Source organism: Larimichthys crocea, chromosome XII, assembly GCF_000972845.2.
Source record: "Larimichthys crocea isolate SSNF chromosome XII, L_crocea_2.0, whole genome shotgun sequence".
Taxonomy (NCBI): domain Eukaryota; kingdom Metazoa; phylum Chordata; class Actinopteri; family Sciaenidae; genus Larimichthys; species Larimichthys crocea.
In genome coordinates this window covers 11,037,919-11,055,961 of record NC_040022.1, presented here as the reverse complement: position 1 = coordinate 11,055,961, position 18,043 = coordinate 11,037,919, and the positions used below count along the sequence as shown (strand labels likewise).

General features: G+C 42.7%; 1 protein-coding gene across 1 annotated transcript; it reads left to right on the top strand.

Moving 5' to 3' along the window:
- The first annotated feature begins 1,845 nt into the window (after nucleotides 1-1,845).
- LOC104926832 (cyclin-dependent kinase 5 activator 1) lies at nucleotides 1,846-10,783 on the top strand. Its single transcript, XM_010740783.3, has 3 exons — nucleotides 1,846-2,659; nucleotides 4,517-5,161; nucleotides 5,296-10,783. The coding sequence occupies exons 2-3, from the start codon at nucleotides 4,649-4,651 to the stop codon at nucleotides 5,785-5,787; spliced, it is 1,005 nt and encodes a 334-aa protein (XP_010739085.1). The 5' UTR covers nucleotides 1,846-2,659; nucleotides 4,517-4,648; the 3' UTR covers nucleotides 5,788-10,783.
- The last annotated feature ends 7,260 nt before the right edge of the window (nucleotides 10,784-18,043 follow it).

Here is an 18,043-nt window from a genome sequence, read left to right as displayed (position 1 = left end):
TCATGGACCCTGCTCTGGCATTTTGTCTTCAGTTTTGGGGAGAAGTCAACATAAAGCAAATACTGCCTGTCAGCTAATCAGCCACTGACCTACAGTAGGTTCAAAGTGGCTCTCTACCAATTTTACACAGTAGGGCCAATTTACACATCAAGTACTTCTCAGCCTGTGAAAACGAGCTGTCATGGGGCTCTGAAAAGATGATTCCCAACATCTGAAAAAATAACCTGATGATTTCATAAATAATTGCTCATAGAAGCTTGGTGACATACAGAATCAATGAAATGTGTTGGGTGAGAAAAAGCTCAGCCGTAAGAGCACTGAGCATGAGTCATACAAAGGTAAACTCAAAGGCTAGATGGTGGATGGCTGTCTTGGGCAGAGCTAACTGTTAACACGCTAATGCTTCACAATAGCTGTGGACCTTCTCTCTGTTCCTGTTCTTCTTAGCTGGGTCACTAACAGGACACGCATAGTTTATCTAAAGTAGAGCAGAGTTTATACAACAGGGGAGATCTAATAGAAGCAAATGGTGAACACAGCTAATAAGTCACGATAGTTTCCTTCGTTTTGGACTCAACAGTGCCTTGCTGCCCTGTGTGTGAACCCACTAACTGCAATGATTAAAGCGGAATGACTTGGATTTAATCTTTAATCTTTTAGAGAAATCTTGTGTTCTGTGGACATGGAGCTGTAAAGATGAGGGTATTTAACAGACAGGGAGAGTCTAATGAAAGATGCCACTGAGCTGCATTGTGTGAGCTGTAGGATGGATTCAGCATCATTGAAGCTTGACTCATAGTCAGGATTTATCAGCCTCTGCTGCACCAATCTTGACTCTTTTTATAATCAGTCGGCGTGTTAAAAGTCACCAAACTGTATGAACGTGTAATAATAAATCTCTAAAGACCAAACAAAGAAAGATTTACACAGTGAAGTGAGAAGACGGAGTGAAGTCTTATGGCCGTTTAAAAAGAAATGCTAATTGCAGCGGTGTAGTGATGTCTGGAGTAGTGGGTATACGCTTAAGTTATGCCTCTGGGTTAAGTAGAAACACCCTGTGTTAACATGTCAGACTACTCTGTATTTATCATATTTAGCTCTGAAAAATAAATACAAAATAGGTCAGTAAAGTAAAAACACAGAAAAGATGACGATTTTCTAATTAACACTGACTCGCTGACGCGTGAGAGGATGACATCATTGTGCATTTTGAGCGAGATATTCTTTTCTTCCTTACTGCATTAACACATTCCCTTAGATGTTTCCTAGAAATAACATATACTGTAAGTCATTTGGTCCTAGTTAGGAAAAATAAACACAAAGTTCTTTTTAGTTAACTGTTGATTTTCTCCGCAAATCCAATAGAAATCAATGCTCCAAGAAACCCAAACATTCATCCATCCACCACATAGAGACAAACAACCATTCACACTCACACCTACAGGCAATTTAGAGTCACCAATGAACCTGTTAAGGTTCATGTCTTTGGACTGTAGGAGGAAGCCAGGGAGAGAACCCACACAGAAAGTCCACAGACGAGGTTTGAACCAGGAATATTTCTCACTGTGAGGCGGCATGTAAAATCATAACCTGAAGAATAATCGAACAAATGTAATAGGGTAAAACAAAGTGTAGACTACTATCTTTCTTTCTGAGAAGCGTTCGGATGGTTCATCTCCAGTAAATAAAATGTAGGGAATTCACCTTCTGTCCACCACCTCCCCCCCATACGGCAGCAGCTCTGTTACAGCAGCAGCCTGTAGGCGGATTTCGCTCTCACAGTGTTAGTGGGGCTCGGCCTACTCACACTGATTCATAAAATCCTCCGCGTTCATCCTCAGCATCCCCCCTCCTCCTCCTCCTCCTCCCTCCTCCTCCTCAGCAGCAGCAGCAGCTTTCACACATCTGCTCGGCAGGTTCAGCACCTCGGACAGCTCACTCTCCGATAGGCTGGAGGCCGTCGGCGGCCAATGGCTTCGGCGACAACGGCGACGCTGAGCGGCGGCAGCATCCCGGCAGCAGCCAATCAGAGGGCGCCGTTTCTCTCCCACATCCAACCCGAATAACTGCAGATGCCCGCATCAATGCAACGGGTCCTCGCTATCTCTCTCTCTCTCTCTCTGGCAGGTTTGCATTGCTGAGGCTTTAAGCTGCTGTCTATTTTTGGACTTCATAGTGGCCATTTTCCTCTCTCTCTCCGTATTCTCCGCCTTTGTTTTGATTTAGCTTTTTTTTTTTTTTGGACGATATGAGCTGATTTATTTATGAGTGAGGGAGCTTCATCTCACAGCCGTGACCGTAGAGATTCTCGCCCTCTCAATGGAAAACATCTTCCGACTCGCTGCGAGCGAAGGACTAAAGCACGTTTCGCATCTGCTTCGCATCTGGATTCCCATCGAGGAGAGAGAGGGACTTCTTTTTCATAAATGAAGCTTTGAAGCCCAACCGGGACGCGAACCTGCGACGGCCTGTGTGGTGTGGGGGGTTGTGTATTAGCAGGGTCCGAGCCCCGTTTTTTTCACGCCCTGGACCCTGGTCAGCCTGTGTGTGTGTGTCGGTGTGGAAAGCGTTTTCACATTTTGACCGCATTTGCTCAGCAGTGAGGGGGGGGTCAAGGTGTGATATATGGAGCCTACAAGAAGAGTCGATTAATTAGAAGGTAGGAAAACACAAACTGCATGTGGGAACAGCATTTCTTTCATCCATGCAAGTCATTAAAACATAAAAACATCCTCATGGGAGAGCTCAGATTATACCAATAACCACAATGTACAGGTGTGTGTGTGTGTGTGTGTGTGTGTGTGTGTGTGTGTGCTTCTGGTCTTCATATTCAGATGACTTATGGTGCTAAAAATAGATTATATAAAGATTACAGTCAGCAGCATCACGTTTCTCATGTTCAGGATGTAGATATATAAGAGCTCGGGCCTCTCAGCTGATGTTTCTGGAGCTGCCTTGTTGGAGGGGCTGTTTTCAAGGCTTCCATTTTGAAGCTAAGATGGATGCTTGCGCACATTTCCTTCTCATGCCTCTGTGGCCTTATCTTGGTTCTTATATAATCCTGCTGAGCAGTGAGTGTGGAGCGGCGGCAGGCCCGCGTTACGCGGACGTGACAGAGGATGGGTGATGTTTTATGTAGGCAGACATAAAGCAACACGTTTATTTAAACACATTGAGGCTCGGTACAGCTGAGGTTCATTCTGCTAAACTACCGAGCCATGCTGATTTATTCTGACAGGAAAATAAACAGCAGACTCTTTTATGTGACCACTGTTGAGCTTTTAGTGCACAGGTGCTGTGGTCTGTATTACTGTGAAGGAATGCCATGCAATGTATATTGAGATTTTCAGTCATGTTCAGATCTCAGATAAAACATAATAAAATCATGTATGCATAATGTTCTATTCATTTTGATTAATTACGGCAATTATCATAGCTAAATGTTCAAGTGTTTTTGTAAAATTCATTTTTTTTAGGCTTTCTTCTGATTCACTCTCCCAAAAATCTAATAAAAACTGTGGTTTGCCCAAATAATTGTGGTCCTCTTAAGGCAATTGGGGTTTGCTTTTTTTATATCGGTTGCTAGAGGACTGCAACCTCACCATGGAAAATCAGTTTGATCCATACTGAGCAAACTCCATCAGCTCAGGGAAGACTGTGAGATGCGACTGAAATCTTTAAAAAAAGAATGAATAGGTGATAACTTTCCTCCTTACTCGCTCATTATAACATGCTAAATTCATTTCTGACCTTGAAAATTCTAAGGGGTTTCCCAGAGAGCAGTACTTTCTTTTTCAGGAATGCCTGATAACATAAACCCAGTTACACATTCACACCTGGAAGCAGTCCAGTACAACCACAGTCTGATGTGCTGACAACCGAGCAGCTACACCGGAGTGGTTGGGGTTTAGGGACTTCCTTAAGGGTACCTGGTAGTAGTAGGGAAGGCCCAGCCTGATTTTTCCTGCAGCTCCAAGGGAATGGTAAATGATAATTGGACTGTACTTCTATAGCGCCTCATCCGACCACTCAAGGCTCTCTTGCGCTACATTTGACATTCACTCATTTGTTCTAACAATGGCAAAGGTGCCAACAGCTCAGGGAGCTAATCACATTCACACACACTGGTACAGCATTTGGAAGTATAGTCTTGCCCAAGGACACTTTGACATGCAGAAGCATCCTCCGATCAAACCACTGTTGTTCTGATTAGTGGACAACCTACTCTACCTCCTGAGCCACAGTTGTCCTGATATTCAGTCATAAGTCTGGTCACTTTAAAGCTCCAGAAAAAAATGACAAGTGAACCATTCAGATATCAGATTCCTCTTCACTTACTCCTCACAAAACAGTTCAAAACTCCAGCGTGAAGGCCTTAGAACTCTTGAAAACATGAAACCAGTTTAGAAAAGCCTCATAAATGGACCTCTTTTTTTTTTGGCTTAATTGTGCGTTGTTTACTACATGCAATGTAACTAATAGAATATTTATTCTGCTTCCTGTTCTTTGCTCACAGATTCGACTTCCTCCAAAAGTGAGACACTTTGGTCCCCTCTAGCTCTTTGTCAAGACCTACCAAAGAGCTTTTACCCACCTGCTCCCCACTCCACCCTTCCTCCATCCCACTGCTAACTCTTACGTAGGCACCATGGGTACGGTATTGTCGTTGTCTCCCAGCTACCGTAAGGCAGTCCTGTTTGAGGATGGCCCGGCAACGGTGGGCCACTACACAGCGGTCCAGAACAGCAAGAACGCCAAGGATGCTGCAGCAGCCGCAAAGTCCCTCAAACGGCCCTCGATCATCAATGTGTTGCCATGGAAACGCATCGTGGCTGTATCGGCGAAGAGGAAGGGCTCCAAGAAGCTGCAGTCAGAAGCCGGGGATGGTGGGAAAGGGAGCTCTCCAGATGGCCATGCCACTGCCATGGCCAACTCAGCCTCCAACAGCCTGAAGCTGAAGAAGTCTCAGTCCTGCGCTAACCTTTCATCTTACACATCAAACCAGGACCCCTCGGCCACTACCACCACTACCTCCTCCCTCCTGCCCACCTCCAAGACCCTGGCTAATGTAGTAACTGTTGCTGCCAAAAAGAATTCCCTCACAGGCTCCGGGATCCAGCCATCTACTGCAGCAGGCACTCCAAAACGTGTCATCGTCCAGGTGACCCTAATCCTAGTTTCCCTTTTGGTCTTTTTTTGCATTCTATCATCTTTTGCTTCTCAAACTTGCTGCTGCCTAATTTTTCCGATTCTCTTTCTTACCTTTTTCTATTTATTTCTGTCTCTCCGGTCCAGGCCTCCACCAGCGAACTGATGCGCAGCCTGGGTGAGTTCCTGTGCCGTCGGTGTTACCGACTGAAGCGTCTATCCCCTACAGATCCGGTGCTCTGGCTGCGTAACGTGGACCGTTCCCTCCTCCTACAGGGGTGGCAGGATCAGGGCTTCATCACGCCGGCCAATGTGGTCTTCCTCTACATGCTGTGCCGTGATGTGGTCTCGTCCGAGGTGGCCTCCGAGCGCGAGTTGCAGGCCTCACTGCTCACCTGCCTCTACCTGTCCTACTCCTACATGGGTAACGAGATCTCCTACCCGCTGAAGCCCTTCCTGGTCGAGGCAGAGAAGGAAGCCTTCTGGGACCGCTGCTTGGAGATCATCAACCGCATGAGCGGCAAGATGCTCCAGATCAACACCGACCCACACTTCTTCACCCAGGTGTTTGCTGACCTGAAGAACGAGAGCAAGAAAGAGGAGGAAAAGACCAAACTCCTCATAGGCCTTGACCGATAAGGGAGGGGGGAAGGAAGGATGGATGGATAGAAAGATTAATGGAGTTAATAGGTTGAGGACAGGTGCACTAATGTAATGCAGTGTAGCGATACCTTGGAGCAGTACTGTTGTCTGGCGTCTCTACTAGTTTATCATTAATCAAATTTAATTTATTTTTGTTTGTAACCCAGAACAAAGAGCTTTGGGATTAATCAAAGCATTTCAATTGTTGGGTAAAGAGCCACCTAAACATTATCAGCCTTTCATACAGACACGCTAACTCGACTGCAGTGTCTCGCCTGAAGGTAGCAGTTAGCTGCAGGGCACTTTTACTGCAAAAAAGCAGATCAAATTGAGGTTACAGTGGTGCTGGCCTCACCATGAGCCACATTATCTGACATGATTGGATCTGATTAGATTCTCGAGACTGACAGGTGACTTGTTGCTACCCAACACTTGGGTCAATTGGCCCATGATGTGACAATAAAAAGCCTCAAGGCAGAGATATGATCGTTAGTTTTTCGAAAACGGTGTAACTGACAACACAGACAAGGGGTGCTATGGTGATGTGACATTAACAGGCTGTGAGAAACAGATAGCTATCTTTGATTCTGTTGCCTCCGGTCCAGAGACACGCATCAGTCTGACCTGTACCTTGTTGCAACATGATGAAATCTGACTGATCTGTATTTTTCTGTCTTTTGAAGAAATGGATTTAGAAACGCCAGACAACACAAACTGAGGGTGGATATTATAAATATAAAGATACAGGATATTGATGCGATGACACTGTGTGATAGCATCCAGGCATTTTCACTATAGAGAAATGTCAAAACCACCTTGCATGAGGTCACTTCATACATCCTTGCACATGACCACCTGCTTATTGCCAACTCCACTTTACCTTATTCCCATTGTCCTGCCCAAGCTTATTGCACTCACCAACACTGGCTGCAAAATCCACTGTTGAAACTTTAAGAGCATTACATGATACCATAACATGGATGAGCCAGAATATACCTATACCTGTATTGGCGAAATTGTACTGTAGTGGATGAATTAATTCGCATCTCACATAAAGTAGTGTACATTTAAGGGAACATTTGGGTTTATCCAGTCTAATCTGCTGTGAATTAGGAGATCAGTTATTTATTTTTAAGAGTATGAAATGCTAATCCCTTGGGTGCAGATTAATAATCTTTAAAGAAGCCCTCCTGTAAGCTGTTTACATTTACAAAAACACGGGAAAATGCAATACTGATGCCTTCAAGGCGTATTTTACAAGGGGAATTATTTAATACCTTCCTGTTCCCCTGCACTTTCTCCTGCAGGCCATACTGGTGCTCACCTGAATGACCACAGGAAAACAATTTACAGAAAGAAAGAAAGAAAGAAAGAAAGAAAGAAAGAAAGAAAGAAAGAAAGAAAGAAAGAAAGAAAGAAAGAAAGAAAGAAAGAAAGAAAGAAAAATAATTCTGTTTGGAAACACTGCACTCACGTTGTGTGCTTCGTACTATCTGAATGATCGGTGGAGCCGACTCGTGAATGACATTTTTAGAGACAAGATCACGTGATCAGTCTCAACCAATGGAAAATGTTATTATATTCCAGGTGTGTGTGGGCGGGGGCAGACGCTCCAAGTGTAGATGTGACTTTTCTTCCAAAACGATGCTTTGATGTTGCCGTAGCCACTCGGCTCAAAGGGACCCCCTCCCCCCTTCTGTCCTTTGTTCATTACTCTTCGCAGCAACAAACTAAAACAACACACATTCTCTCTCTCGCTCTCTCTCTGTCATTCTGCTCCAGTCCGGTCTGAACTGGTCCTGTCCTGTCCAGTTGTGGTCCAGTCCAATCCAGTTGTCCCATATTTAGAGACTATCTGGTCTGTTGACCCCAATGGCTTACTTATTCACTGAGTTGTTTGACATGCATGTGTGCTTCTATAGGTTTCCTAGCATGCTGCTTTGTGTTGGGCACACCGCACCACATGTTACAGAAGAGACTGAGCGGACGCCATGCTGAACTGCTGAGCGCTAGACTCAGTGATGTGACATCGAGGCGACTCGGCACAAACACACTCTGATAAATGGAACGTGTGGAAGGCTAGTTGTACCCTTGCCTATGCTACACATACTGTACGTCGATAAAGGCAAATGCAAGGATTGTTCTTGGTTCCAGTGGTGCTTAGGGCACAAAAGACCCCTTCAAGATTAAATAGTTCCTCCTTTTAGAATCCAGTTGTTGCCTAGGAGGGCTGAACATTTGGATTTTTAAAGGGTAATCCAGCAATTCAGTTCAATACAGTTAACAGACACATTTAAAAGGTCCAAATTGAAGCAGAAGATGTCCTAACCCAGCAAATGGATAATATGAGAGACCTCTCTAGAAATTTTAAAGGACTAGTGTGTAGAATTTAACGGCATCTAGAAGTGTAGTTGTTGAGGATAAATGATGGTAGCCACGAAACGTTCAAAAGCTCCAAAAAGCCCTATATAGAGCCAGTGTTTGGTTCAACATGGTGGATGCCACAATGGAAGAGAACCTATAGCATCTTTAGATATAAAAGGCTGATTCTAAGGTAACGAAAACATCATATTTTCAGGTAAAAAACATAGTTCCAGAACCACTGAAGACCTCGTACAACAACTGAACTCCATGTAAAAATTCAACCGCATGCCTCAAGAGATTCCTTGCCTTGATGATGTCACATCACTAAGTCTAACCGTAGCCAATAAACTGTCAATTTTAGAAAAGCTCTGCCTTCTCAAACGGCGCAGAGATCTTGTGCCATATCGTTCTAAAGACTCATTACTTCATACAAAAGACATGAAAACACAAAGAAACATGAGCCAGCTCAAAAGTCTCTGACTGCTGAACAACAAAGACTATCAAGGAATCACGGACGAGCTTTTTCCACGATGTTGCTACACACGTCAGAGATGTGGACCATAGAAGAGAGACTTTGTTCAGGTGGCAAGGACATGGAGTCAAAATGGAAAGCTTGTGATTTTAATATAAAGTTTTATGTGTCATTTTGCAAAATGTAAGCCAAAATTGTAGTCACTGAGAGCTGGAGCAGTCAGCATTCTGTTAGTGAATTTCTAAAAAAAAAAAAAAGATATTTGGCCTGCTGTATTACATGATGAAAACTAAAATAACAGTTCCCTATTTACTAAAAACACACAGGGAATTGGATTTTAAAAATTTGTTAACAAAACAGAATACCAAGCCTGTTTCCAGACTGGGTGTCTGCACAATGCAGATGATGTTTTAACTCTGGTTGTGTTCTGTGTTCAGATGATAACTGATTGGGCTGCAGTAGGTACCATGCTGTAAAAATAATGTAGCCTTGATGCAGAGTCGGACCTCATGAGACAAATATGCACATGAAGAATGAATCCATGGCAAACAAGCCTGTTTACATGTCCTTCCTCTTAGCTGTTTCTGATGGGTTGAACAGTGTACAAAGTAGCATTTCTCTGAATGGCATTCCCAAGATGACTGTTGTATGATCATTGTTCTTTTCTTAATTTGTTGTAGATCCAAACTGAAAGTAGTGTCTTTGGAATGATATCACAGCAGGTTAATGAAGAAAAAGGGAAGGAGACAAGATGATTTGTGAACTGAAAGAAAAAACTAATTTGTCTATTTCACCCAGATTCAGTAGAGGAATGACTACTTTTTATGTTGAAATCCAAAACTGCTACCTGATTCTTCATGTTCAATCCTTAAGTTTAATTGACCGTTCGTTAAGTCCTGCTAATTTGATTTGAATTAATGTTAGCTCACTAGACTTTTTTATTGTTCCACCTGACTTAAAAGTGACTGTAAAGTGCTCTTAAATATGCACTTGACGGCCACATACATGATATCCTGCTAAAGTTAGCAACCCCACCAGTTGATGGTTCTTGTAGAAGACAGAAAAACAAATGGTATTGTTCTTGCATTGCAGCACAGAGCTGGTTGTCTTAATATTTTAACATATAATATTTTTATGTAAAGTGTTATCCCGACATAATATTATCTTAGTCAGTGGTTCGATCCAATAAGTAGCAGGACATACTCTGTTTGCGTCCAGGACTGGCTTTCTCACAGTAGCAAAATACTACACAGAGGATGTTCTATTTGTGAATGTGGCTTTTTTATGTCACCTGAAGGCCAAGAAACTAATGTACTGTATGTGCTCCTTGGCCCTGTAAAGTAAAGCTAGTTAGCATCAGGTGTATGGGTTCAAGGATTGGTATTTCTCTTACTACATTATTAAAATATTTTTATTATTTTGCTTTTGGCATGTAGAGAAATCCAAGGTTTGACAGGCCTGCTGTGCCTAGTGATAGTTGCGAAACTTAGTGGAGGGAGGGATTTAGCAAACGGTCAATTATATGAAATCAAAATTTGACACCCTATCCTAGGTAGAAAGCAGGGTAGGGTTTTGAACACACATGCACATACACTCAGAGTATTATATGTCATTTATTCACTATCATGTGAATGTCAGTTGACAACCTTTGACAGACAAGAGAAGATGCATTTATCTGTGAAACGAAGAAGATTTTTCCACAATTTTTTGCTTTCACGTGCCCCGGTCCTTCCAGTTGCGCCAGGACCATAAAAACAGAGACAAGGAAGCCAGGACAAGAAACCTGTCCGCCAAATGAACCTTTTTCTAGAATTGGAGAGATATATATGGGTTGACTACACCCCCTCCTACACGTGCTCTCATCATCGATCAACATAACTATGTGCCATATTTTATCTTGCAACACGTACAAGACAAAAACTATCGTGTAACATATGAAGCTTATGAAAATGATGATGAAGTTATTATGGTTTTCCTTCCTTTTCATTTGTGAATCATATTGTGTAAACAAGAATCTTTGTTGAACAAAAGTCAAGGCTACTAGTGTTACTAGAGTGCTGATGCTGCAGTCTGTTACTATGTGGATGTATGAATATGTATGTGAGAAATAAGAATAATTTGATCAACTGTTACAGGTACTTTATATAAAAACCTTTACAAGCATGGTCTTCTTTGGTTATTTGTCAGGTTGTGTGATTTCATAGATAGATGTTAAAGACAGTTCTTCAGAGCCGTTTCTTGCTATATGCAGACTATGCGGCTGCATAGGGCCCCACAGCCACCAGGGGCCCCCAAACTGCAAGTTGATTCTCAGTATATTTTGGGAGAATTAAAAGTACCTGTCTTTATTTATAGCCAGGCAAACCCCCTAATTTGTAGTGCCGACAGGTATTACGGGGATTGACAGATATTCACTGAAGTGAGGAGAATAACGGTAGGCACCATAAACAATGGCATCAAAACGGAAGTATGCATCTGGTGCAGAAAAACTGATCACAGTTTATGATGTGGGGTGGAGGGGGGAGCCATAATGTCAATTTTTGAACAAGTCAGTTTGCCACTTTTGTCATGCTGGCTCCGAAACTCCCAAATTCCAACAGGCAGTGATACGTGGCCGTTATAGTCAATGCTGACAAGAGACAACTTGAGGAAGCCAGACACAGAAAAAGCATAGAGAATATGCTGGATTTTCAAAATAAAATACCCCATGCAAGCTACCGGACGTAAAATCAGACAAAAGAGAAACAAATGAACTACGTGACATATTTACACATGTATGTATTGTATGAATCAAACCAATTATTATCAGACTGATTATTGTTACTGTTAGTAGTAGCAGTATAGCAGTGTATTATAGCACTATGAATTTTAAATTATCACTGTGCTAAGAAAGTTCGTCTGATTCTCTGCTCCATTGTATTTTTATACAATACTCTGCTCACTTAGTCCTTTTGCCAAATTTATTAGAATATTTATTGTGACAGTGTAGTTTGCTAATTTGAACAGGGCAGCTGTGGTTCAGGAGGTGGAGCTGTGGCACAGGTCGTCCACTAATCTGATGATGCATGTCAAAGCGTCCTTGGGCAAGATACTGAACCCCAAATTGCTCAGTGTAAGTCGCTTTGGATAAAAGCATCAGCTAAATGACTAAAAGCTGAACGAACCTGCCTTTATTCCCACAGTAGAGTTAAAGTTTTTGATGTAGTACTTTCTAATTGTAACACAAATAAACGTAAATTTAAAGTGTGCCATACTGCATAAGTTGCAATGCAAGTTGTCCACTTTGTAAGGCACTGCAAAATATATGCAAACATATTCCCTCAGTATCATATGGTGCTCATCACTCATTGACCTTCATTTTTATTACTTTATATAGTATACTGTGGAGATAAACAGAAAAGGTCTGACAACTTTGAAACTGGTAGTATGCTTTAAAGGGACACTGTATATTGTAATGTTTAATATAAAAACAGATTTAGAATTTTTTGCATTAGTGCAACATAGCTGCAGTTATATATAAATGAATATTTGCTTCTGATCAGTTTTGCTTGATAACCTCGCATGGTGGAAACCCATTGAATGGGAGTCAAAGATGAGTGTGTTTCCAACTCACCCAGTCTCACCTTCATCCGTTTCCTCTCTGGTGAGAAGCTGTCTGGAGTTTTCCGTAGGCTGACATGTGAAGCACTCAACACATCCCACTTCCTCTTCCTCTGAGGCTTCCCTTTGGCCGTGCTGGATGGAGCCTTAGTTGGAGCCTTTTTGGAGTAGTGAGTGAAGAAGTCCATGTCCATTTTCTTCCTCTTCCTGTCTGGCTGGGTGCTTTCTGGGCTGCTGCATGGACCAAATACTGATTGAATTTCTTCAATTTCAACAGAAATGTCTCGTAATATATAAGTATATAGTCAAATTAGCATAGCAAAGCCATGCAACGCTTACCTTTCACCACATCCTTTTTACTCCATTACATTTATCTGACAGCATTAGTTACTTCAGTTACTTTGCAGACTTCACATATTAAACCAGTTAATTCCTAACTTTTTGAGTCTGGTTGAGACCTTTTTAATAAAAAAAAATATGTAACACTCTCAGCATTAACTATAAACTTTAATTTTAGTAATTTAACTTAGTGTCGGGCTTTGAGTCAGGCAAACACACGAGGACAACTGAATACTTTGTCTGTCTCAACCGTAGGACAGCTCAACACTGACCAACGGTGTGATACATAACATGGAGATCTCACTTCATATCACTCCGCTGATCTAAAACACTCACTTATAATATAGGCAAGGTGTACCATAAAATATAGTTCCTGTTTAATTATATTATACTCATTCTCTCAGTAAACCTGAGTTCTTGGTGTGACCACAGCAGGGCAGCACTGAGGGGTTGAGTTGATCTCCAGCAGCTGCAGGTGAGGCAGCTGAGGAGGAGATTTAGTTCAGGGTTGAGGAGGTATTTGGGGAGTTTTTAGAGCTCCTAACCAGGAAGAAGCTCCGTAATAGGCAGTTCAATCATCACTTGCATACTTTCTAGCACATAAGTGAGTGTTGGCAGATGTTGTGACACGCTGAGAGAGCCATCAACGATGGATATAATTTGAGCTGGCGTGGTTAAAATTGTTATAAACCAAGACGGTCTGTGAGAGTTTTAGAATAAGCGGAACTCACAGTTTTCCTATGAATCCTTCAGGATTCAGGCGAAAAACAAATTTCAGTTATCACTGCAAATATGTAGAAGCTGAGAAAATTCAGAGACATAACAGGCTGCAACATTTTTTTGAGTTTACTCAACTTTAATAGTTTAATTTAACTTTTTATTTCAAGTATGAAGAAATCTTTAACACCAAGCCCATACAGAACCAAATAAACAGAACTGCTTGGTAAGTATGAGAAAGTAACAGTGGAACAATGACAGCTGGATGGCTGAACGTCTTAAATCCTAACTCACGAGGGCTTCCTACACTGGATCATCATCGTCACTAATGGAATCAGTAGCTTTTAGCAGCTGTGCTCCGCTCACTGCTGACTGAAAGCATCATTGCTAACTCAGTTGTGAAATACAGTACTAGCACTAAAGGTGGGCTCAGTAAACCTTCTACAGGTGATTCATGCAGTGATAGAGATTAGATTAGATTAGACTTTATTTATCCCACAACAGGGAAGTTCACTTACAGCAGCAGAAAAGTGTATTATACACTATAGAAGTCAAATAAAGAGGGCAAACACAACAAACAGACAGAAATATCCAACTGGCAGACAACAGACAGATGTGTGTACAGATGTGCAAAACGAGTACTAAAGGTAAAGGCCATAATATAAATAATATTGCACATGATAAGGTGGTGAGTAGTGGTAATTGAAACAGAAACTGCGGTAGGGATGAAGGAACCTTTCCTTACAGCGTGGGTGTAGCAGTCTGCAGCTGAAGGAGCTGCTCAGAAACCCCACAGTGTCATGTAGGGGGTGAGAGGTGTTGTCCATGATGGATGTCAGCTTTGCTAACATCCTTCTCTCCCCTAATTCCCCTATGGAGTCCAGAGGACAGTCCAGGACAGATCTGGCTCTCCTGATCAGTCTGTTGAGTCTGCTCCTGTCCCTCTCCAGCAGACCACAGCATACAAGATGGCTGAAGCCACCACAGAGTCATAAAAAGTCCTGAGGAGAGCCCTGCACACTCCGAAGGACTTCTGGCCCTTCTTGTAGAGAGCATGGGTGTTGGCAGTCCAGTCCAGTTTATTGTTGAGGTGAACATTCACCACCTCAATGTCCGATCCCTGGATGTTCACCGGTGTGAAGTGGGATGTTTTCCTCCTGAAGTTTACGATCATCTCCTTCGTCTTTCCAGTGTTTAACAGAAGCTGGTTCAGCTGACAGAGTCCCCGATGACCGTCCTCCCCTCTGAAACACATCCAACAACGGCTGTGTCACCTGAGAACTTCTGGATGTGGCACTGGGTGGTGTTGTGAGTAAAGTCAGAGGTGTAAAGGGTGAAAAGGAAGGGAGCTTATCCTTCAGGGGGTACACCCTGGACACGACACCAGTTCATCACAGGGCTGACACGCAGAGACAAACAGCGTTCACACTCACATTCACACCTACAGGCCAGATACCCAGAGAGAAGCAACACAGACTAGGAGGTGAACATGCAAACTCTAGACAAGCAGGAACCTTCTTACTGTGAGACAACAGAGAGGAGACAGCGCTATCCACTGGACCACTATGTCGCCCATCCTTTCATTTATTTATGTTAGATATTCATTATTGAGTTCACTGTGAACTGCACCTCAGTTATCTTTAGCACCACCTGTCAGTTACATTACATGTGCACAGCTGCATACAACAAGAATGATCCAGATCTCTTTATTCCAGAAAAAATATAATACATTGATAACACACATATATATATACATATACACTGTTGTGGATGCTAGTTCATTAATTTGATAATAGGTCCACCTTTAATAGACGTATTTATTGATCAAACATAATAATGATCATAGTAATAATGAATATTCATTTTATTAAAGGTGCAGTGTGCAGGATTTAGTGACATCCAGTGGTGAAGTCGCTGATGCAACTGCTGCCTCACCCTCTTTTCCTAGCATTAAAAAAAATCTGGATTCTTTAGTGTTTAGTTTGTCCATTCTGGGCTACTGTAGAAACATGGAGGTTCAACATGGCAGACCATGCCACCTGTAGATAGAAAAGGTTCATTCTAAGGTAACACAAACACAATAGGCTTATTTTGAGGTGATTATTCACTAATGAAAACATCATATTAATATTTAATTGACGTCGTATTCTGTAACTAGAGCTCCCTAAATCTGACGTCAAAGAAAATGTCCATAGCTCACAGGATAAAAACAGACAAAGTGTGAAATACACTGCTCAAATCTGGTCAGGTAAGTGCTGGGGGCATTGTTTATCATTTTCATCTGTTTTGGTGTTGATGAAATTAACAACAGGTACACTAGAGGGGCAACAATGAGACGACCCCCAAACAGGACTGGTTTTACAGGTGGAGGCTGCTGACATTTTTTTCCTGCTCATCTTTTCTGACCAATCTCTCATTAGTTTTGCATTTGGCTAGAGTCGATATCACTACGGGTAGCACGGTGCAGTACCTGGACCCTACAGAGGTTGCACAGGTAGTCCAGGGTGGGACATCAATATGGGCCATTGGGTTTGCTGTGTCTCCCAGCACAGTCTCAAGAGCATGGAGGAGATTCCAGGAGATGGTCGGTGTACAATAAAATTGCAGAGTCACTCTCTGGATATTCTAATATGGCTGCTATACACAGATGAAATGCTCTCAGAGACATCAGAGGAATCATTATTGACGACTCAGACTGACACCTCAGTCATACCATCAGGTTATCTACAGTGAACGCAACAGAGTAACTAAATCCATGAAGCCCAGCTCAGAAAGAACTCATAATACACACACACAACACACACACCACACACACACACACACACACACACACACCACACACAGCGTGCTGAGTCTTATTCTCTTGCTGTGTTCATCGGTGTGTTTGATGTGATGTGTGTCGCACATGATGTGTGTATTGTCCCGCTGGCTCCTTTACATTCCATCAGTGTCTGAGCGGGCTGCAGAGGGGCGCTGTCCGCGGTGCTGGAGCCAGACATCCTGTGTGACACCACCAAAATAAAAGATGTTTCATAAAAATAACAAAACAAGATGACAAGAGGAGGTAATAAATATTACAAATGAATTCACATTTTAAGTAGGGACATATTAATATACTCATATTACAAGTCTTAGACACACATGCATCATGAAGCATGTCGGCTGTGTTTTGGCCTGTTTTTTTTTTTTTTTATCAAGCTGCCACGTGAGGTTTCCCGCACAGGAGAGAGGGGCTCGCGCACATACGGAGTGATTTTCCTGAACCGCACGCGAGCTTATCATAACGCCACGCTTCCGCTCGGCTCAGCCAATCAGAGCGAGGTGCCCGCAGCTTATAAACCCATCTGCTGCCGAGCCTTTCCGTTCACCGTCCCCGCTGTCCTATGAATCACTGACCCGAGCTGCATACCCTGATCTACCGCAACCGTGAAGATGGCGGCCCGGGTAAGATGCATAAATATATATATCATTTATGAATATATCCATAACATCTGGTGTTTCTGTTTGGGAAAGAAGAGAACACAAATATAGAGCTAAGATGTCGGGCGAGCGTTGCTCCCTTCAGATTGGAAGCAGTGTTGGACCTTTACGCGCCTGAATGTCACCGCGGCAGCACAATATTCTGTTTATTTCACATGATGCTGCAGCACTGTGACCCGGCATATGCCAGGAGGAATCATTTCCGCAAGCACTGCATATTAGCTCCAGCACAGACCACCTGCAGCCTGCTAACCGGAATACTCTGCTTAATCCTGGGCTCTGCGTGCCCTTGAGCCACGCGGCTGCGTAAAAAAAAAAGAAAAACGCCACTGAGCATTTTTACGAGCTGTGCGCATCTGAGATAGACCGTGGGGGGGGGGGAGACGCACATCTTGTTTAAGCATGTCAGCACGCATATGATACTGGTCCAAATCATCAACATCAACCCTGCAGTGTGTGGAGGAGCAGAGCAGTGCATGGCTGGATGTGTGCGTATTTATGTTGATGGTTGTGTAGAACTGTCGACGTGCAGGCAGGAGGATGTCAGGTAACCAGTGTCAACCTGCTCTGTTGTCTGCTATCATCACAGGGCAGAGCTGAGGTCCATTGTTTAGTCTCAAAGCTGGAGATTCTTCCTCAGATTGAATCTTTTGTTTTTATTTTTTATACATTTGCTGTATCTTTGCATCCACCATACAAATACAGCAAAGACTCTATTGAACAAGGCAGGGGGAGCAGCTATTGCATTTGCTGCAGCATGTGCATTAATCTCCTGTTGGAAGCAGGTTTGCAGTACATTTAGGAAACTGATCTTATCTTTGGATCATGTTTACCACAGACAAAAAACACCCAGACTTTAAATGATCCTTAAATGATGAATGATCCTGGGATTATTGTTTCCCAAATGTTCCCAAAAAGAAGAGTTCCACATGCTGCTTTCTCCAGGCAGAGTTAGAGGGAGAAGATTGACACCATTCACACGTGCAGTATATATGAGCTAATGCCAGCACAGTTTAGCCTAGCTTAGCATAAACACTGGAAAAAGTGAAAACGTTAGCCCGGCTCGGTCCAAAGGTAACACAATCCACCTCCCAGCAATTTTAAGCTTGCTAATTAACACTTTTTAAAAAATCTGTACAAAAAACTATGGAACGTGTAAAAAGAACACATTTTACAGGACGTTATGTACCGGACTAATTCTTGGATAGAAGCAGTGACTTCATGTAAATAGAAGAAATACTACGAGGTAGGGCTGGGCGATATGAATCAAAAGTCATATCT

What these genes read in the sequence shown, in the direction of transcription:
- LOC104926832 (XM_010740783.3), top strand. Translation starts at nt 4,649, where the DNA reads ATGGGTACGGTATTGTCGTTGTCTCCCAGCTACCGTAAGGCAGTCCTG. An exon ending in CAAAACGTGTCATCGTCCAG is followed by an intron (nt 5,162 to 5,295) that starts GTGACCCTAATC and finishes TCTCCGGTCCAG; the next exon opens with GCCTCCACCAGCGAACTGAT.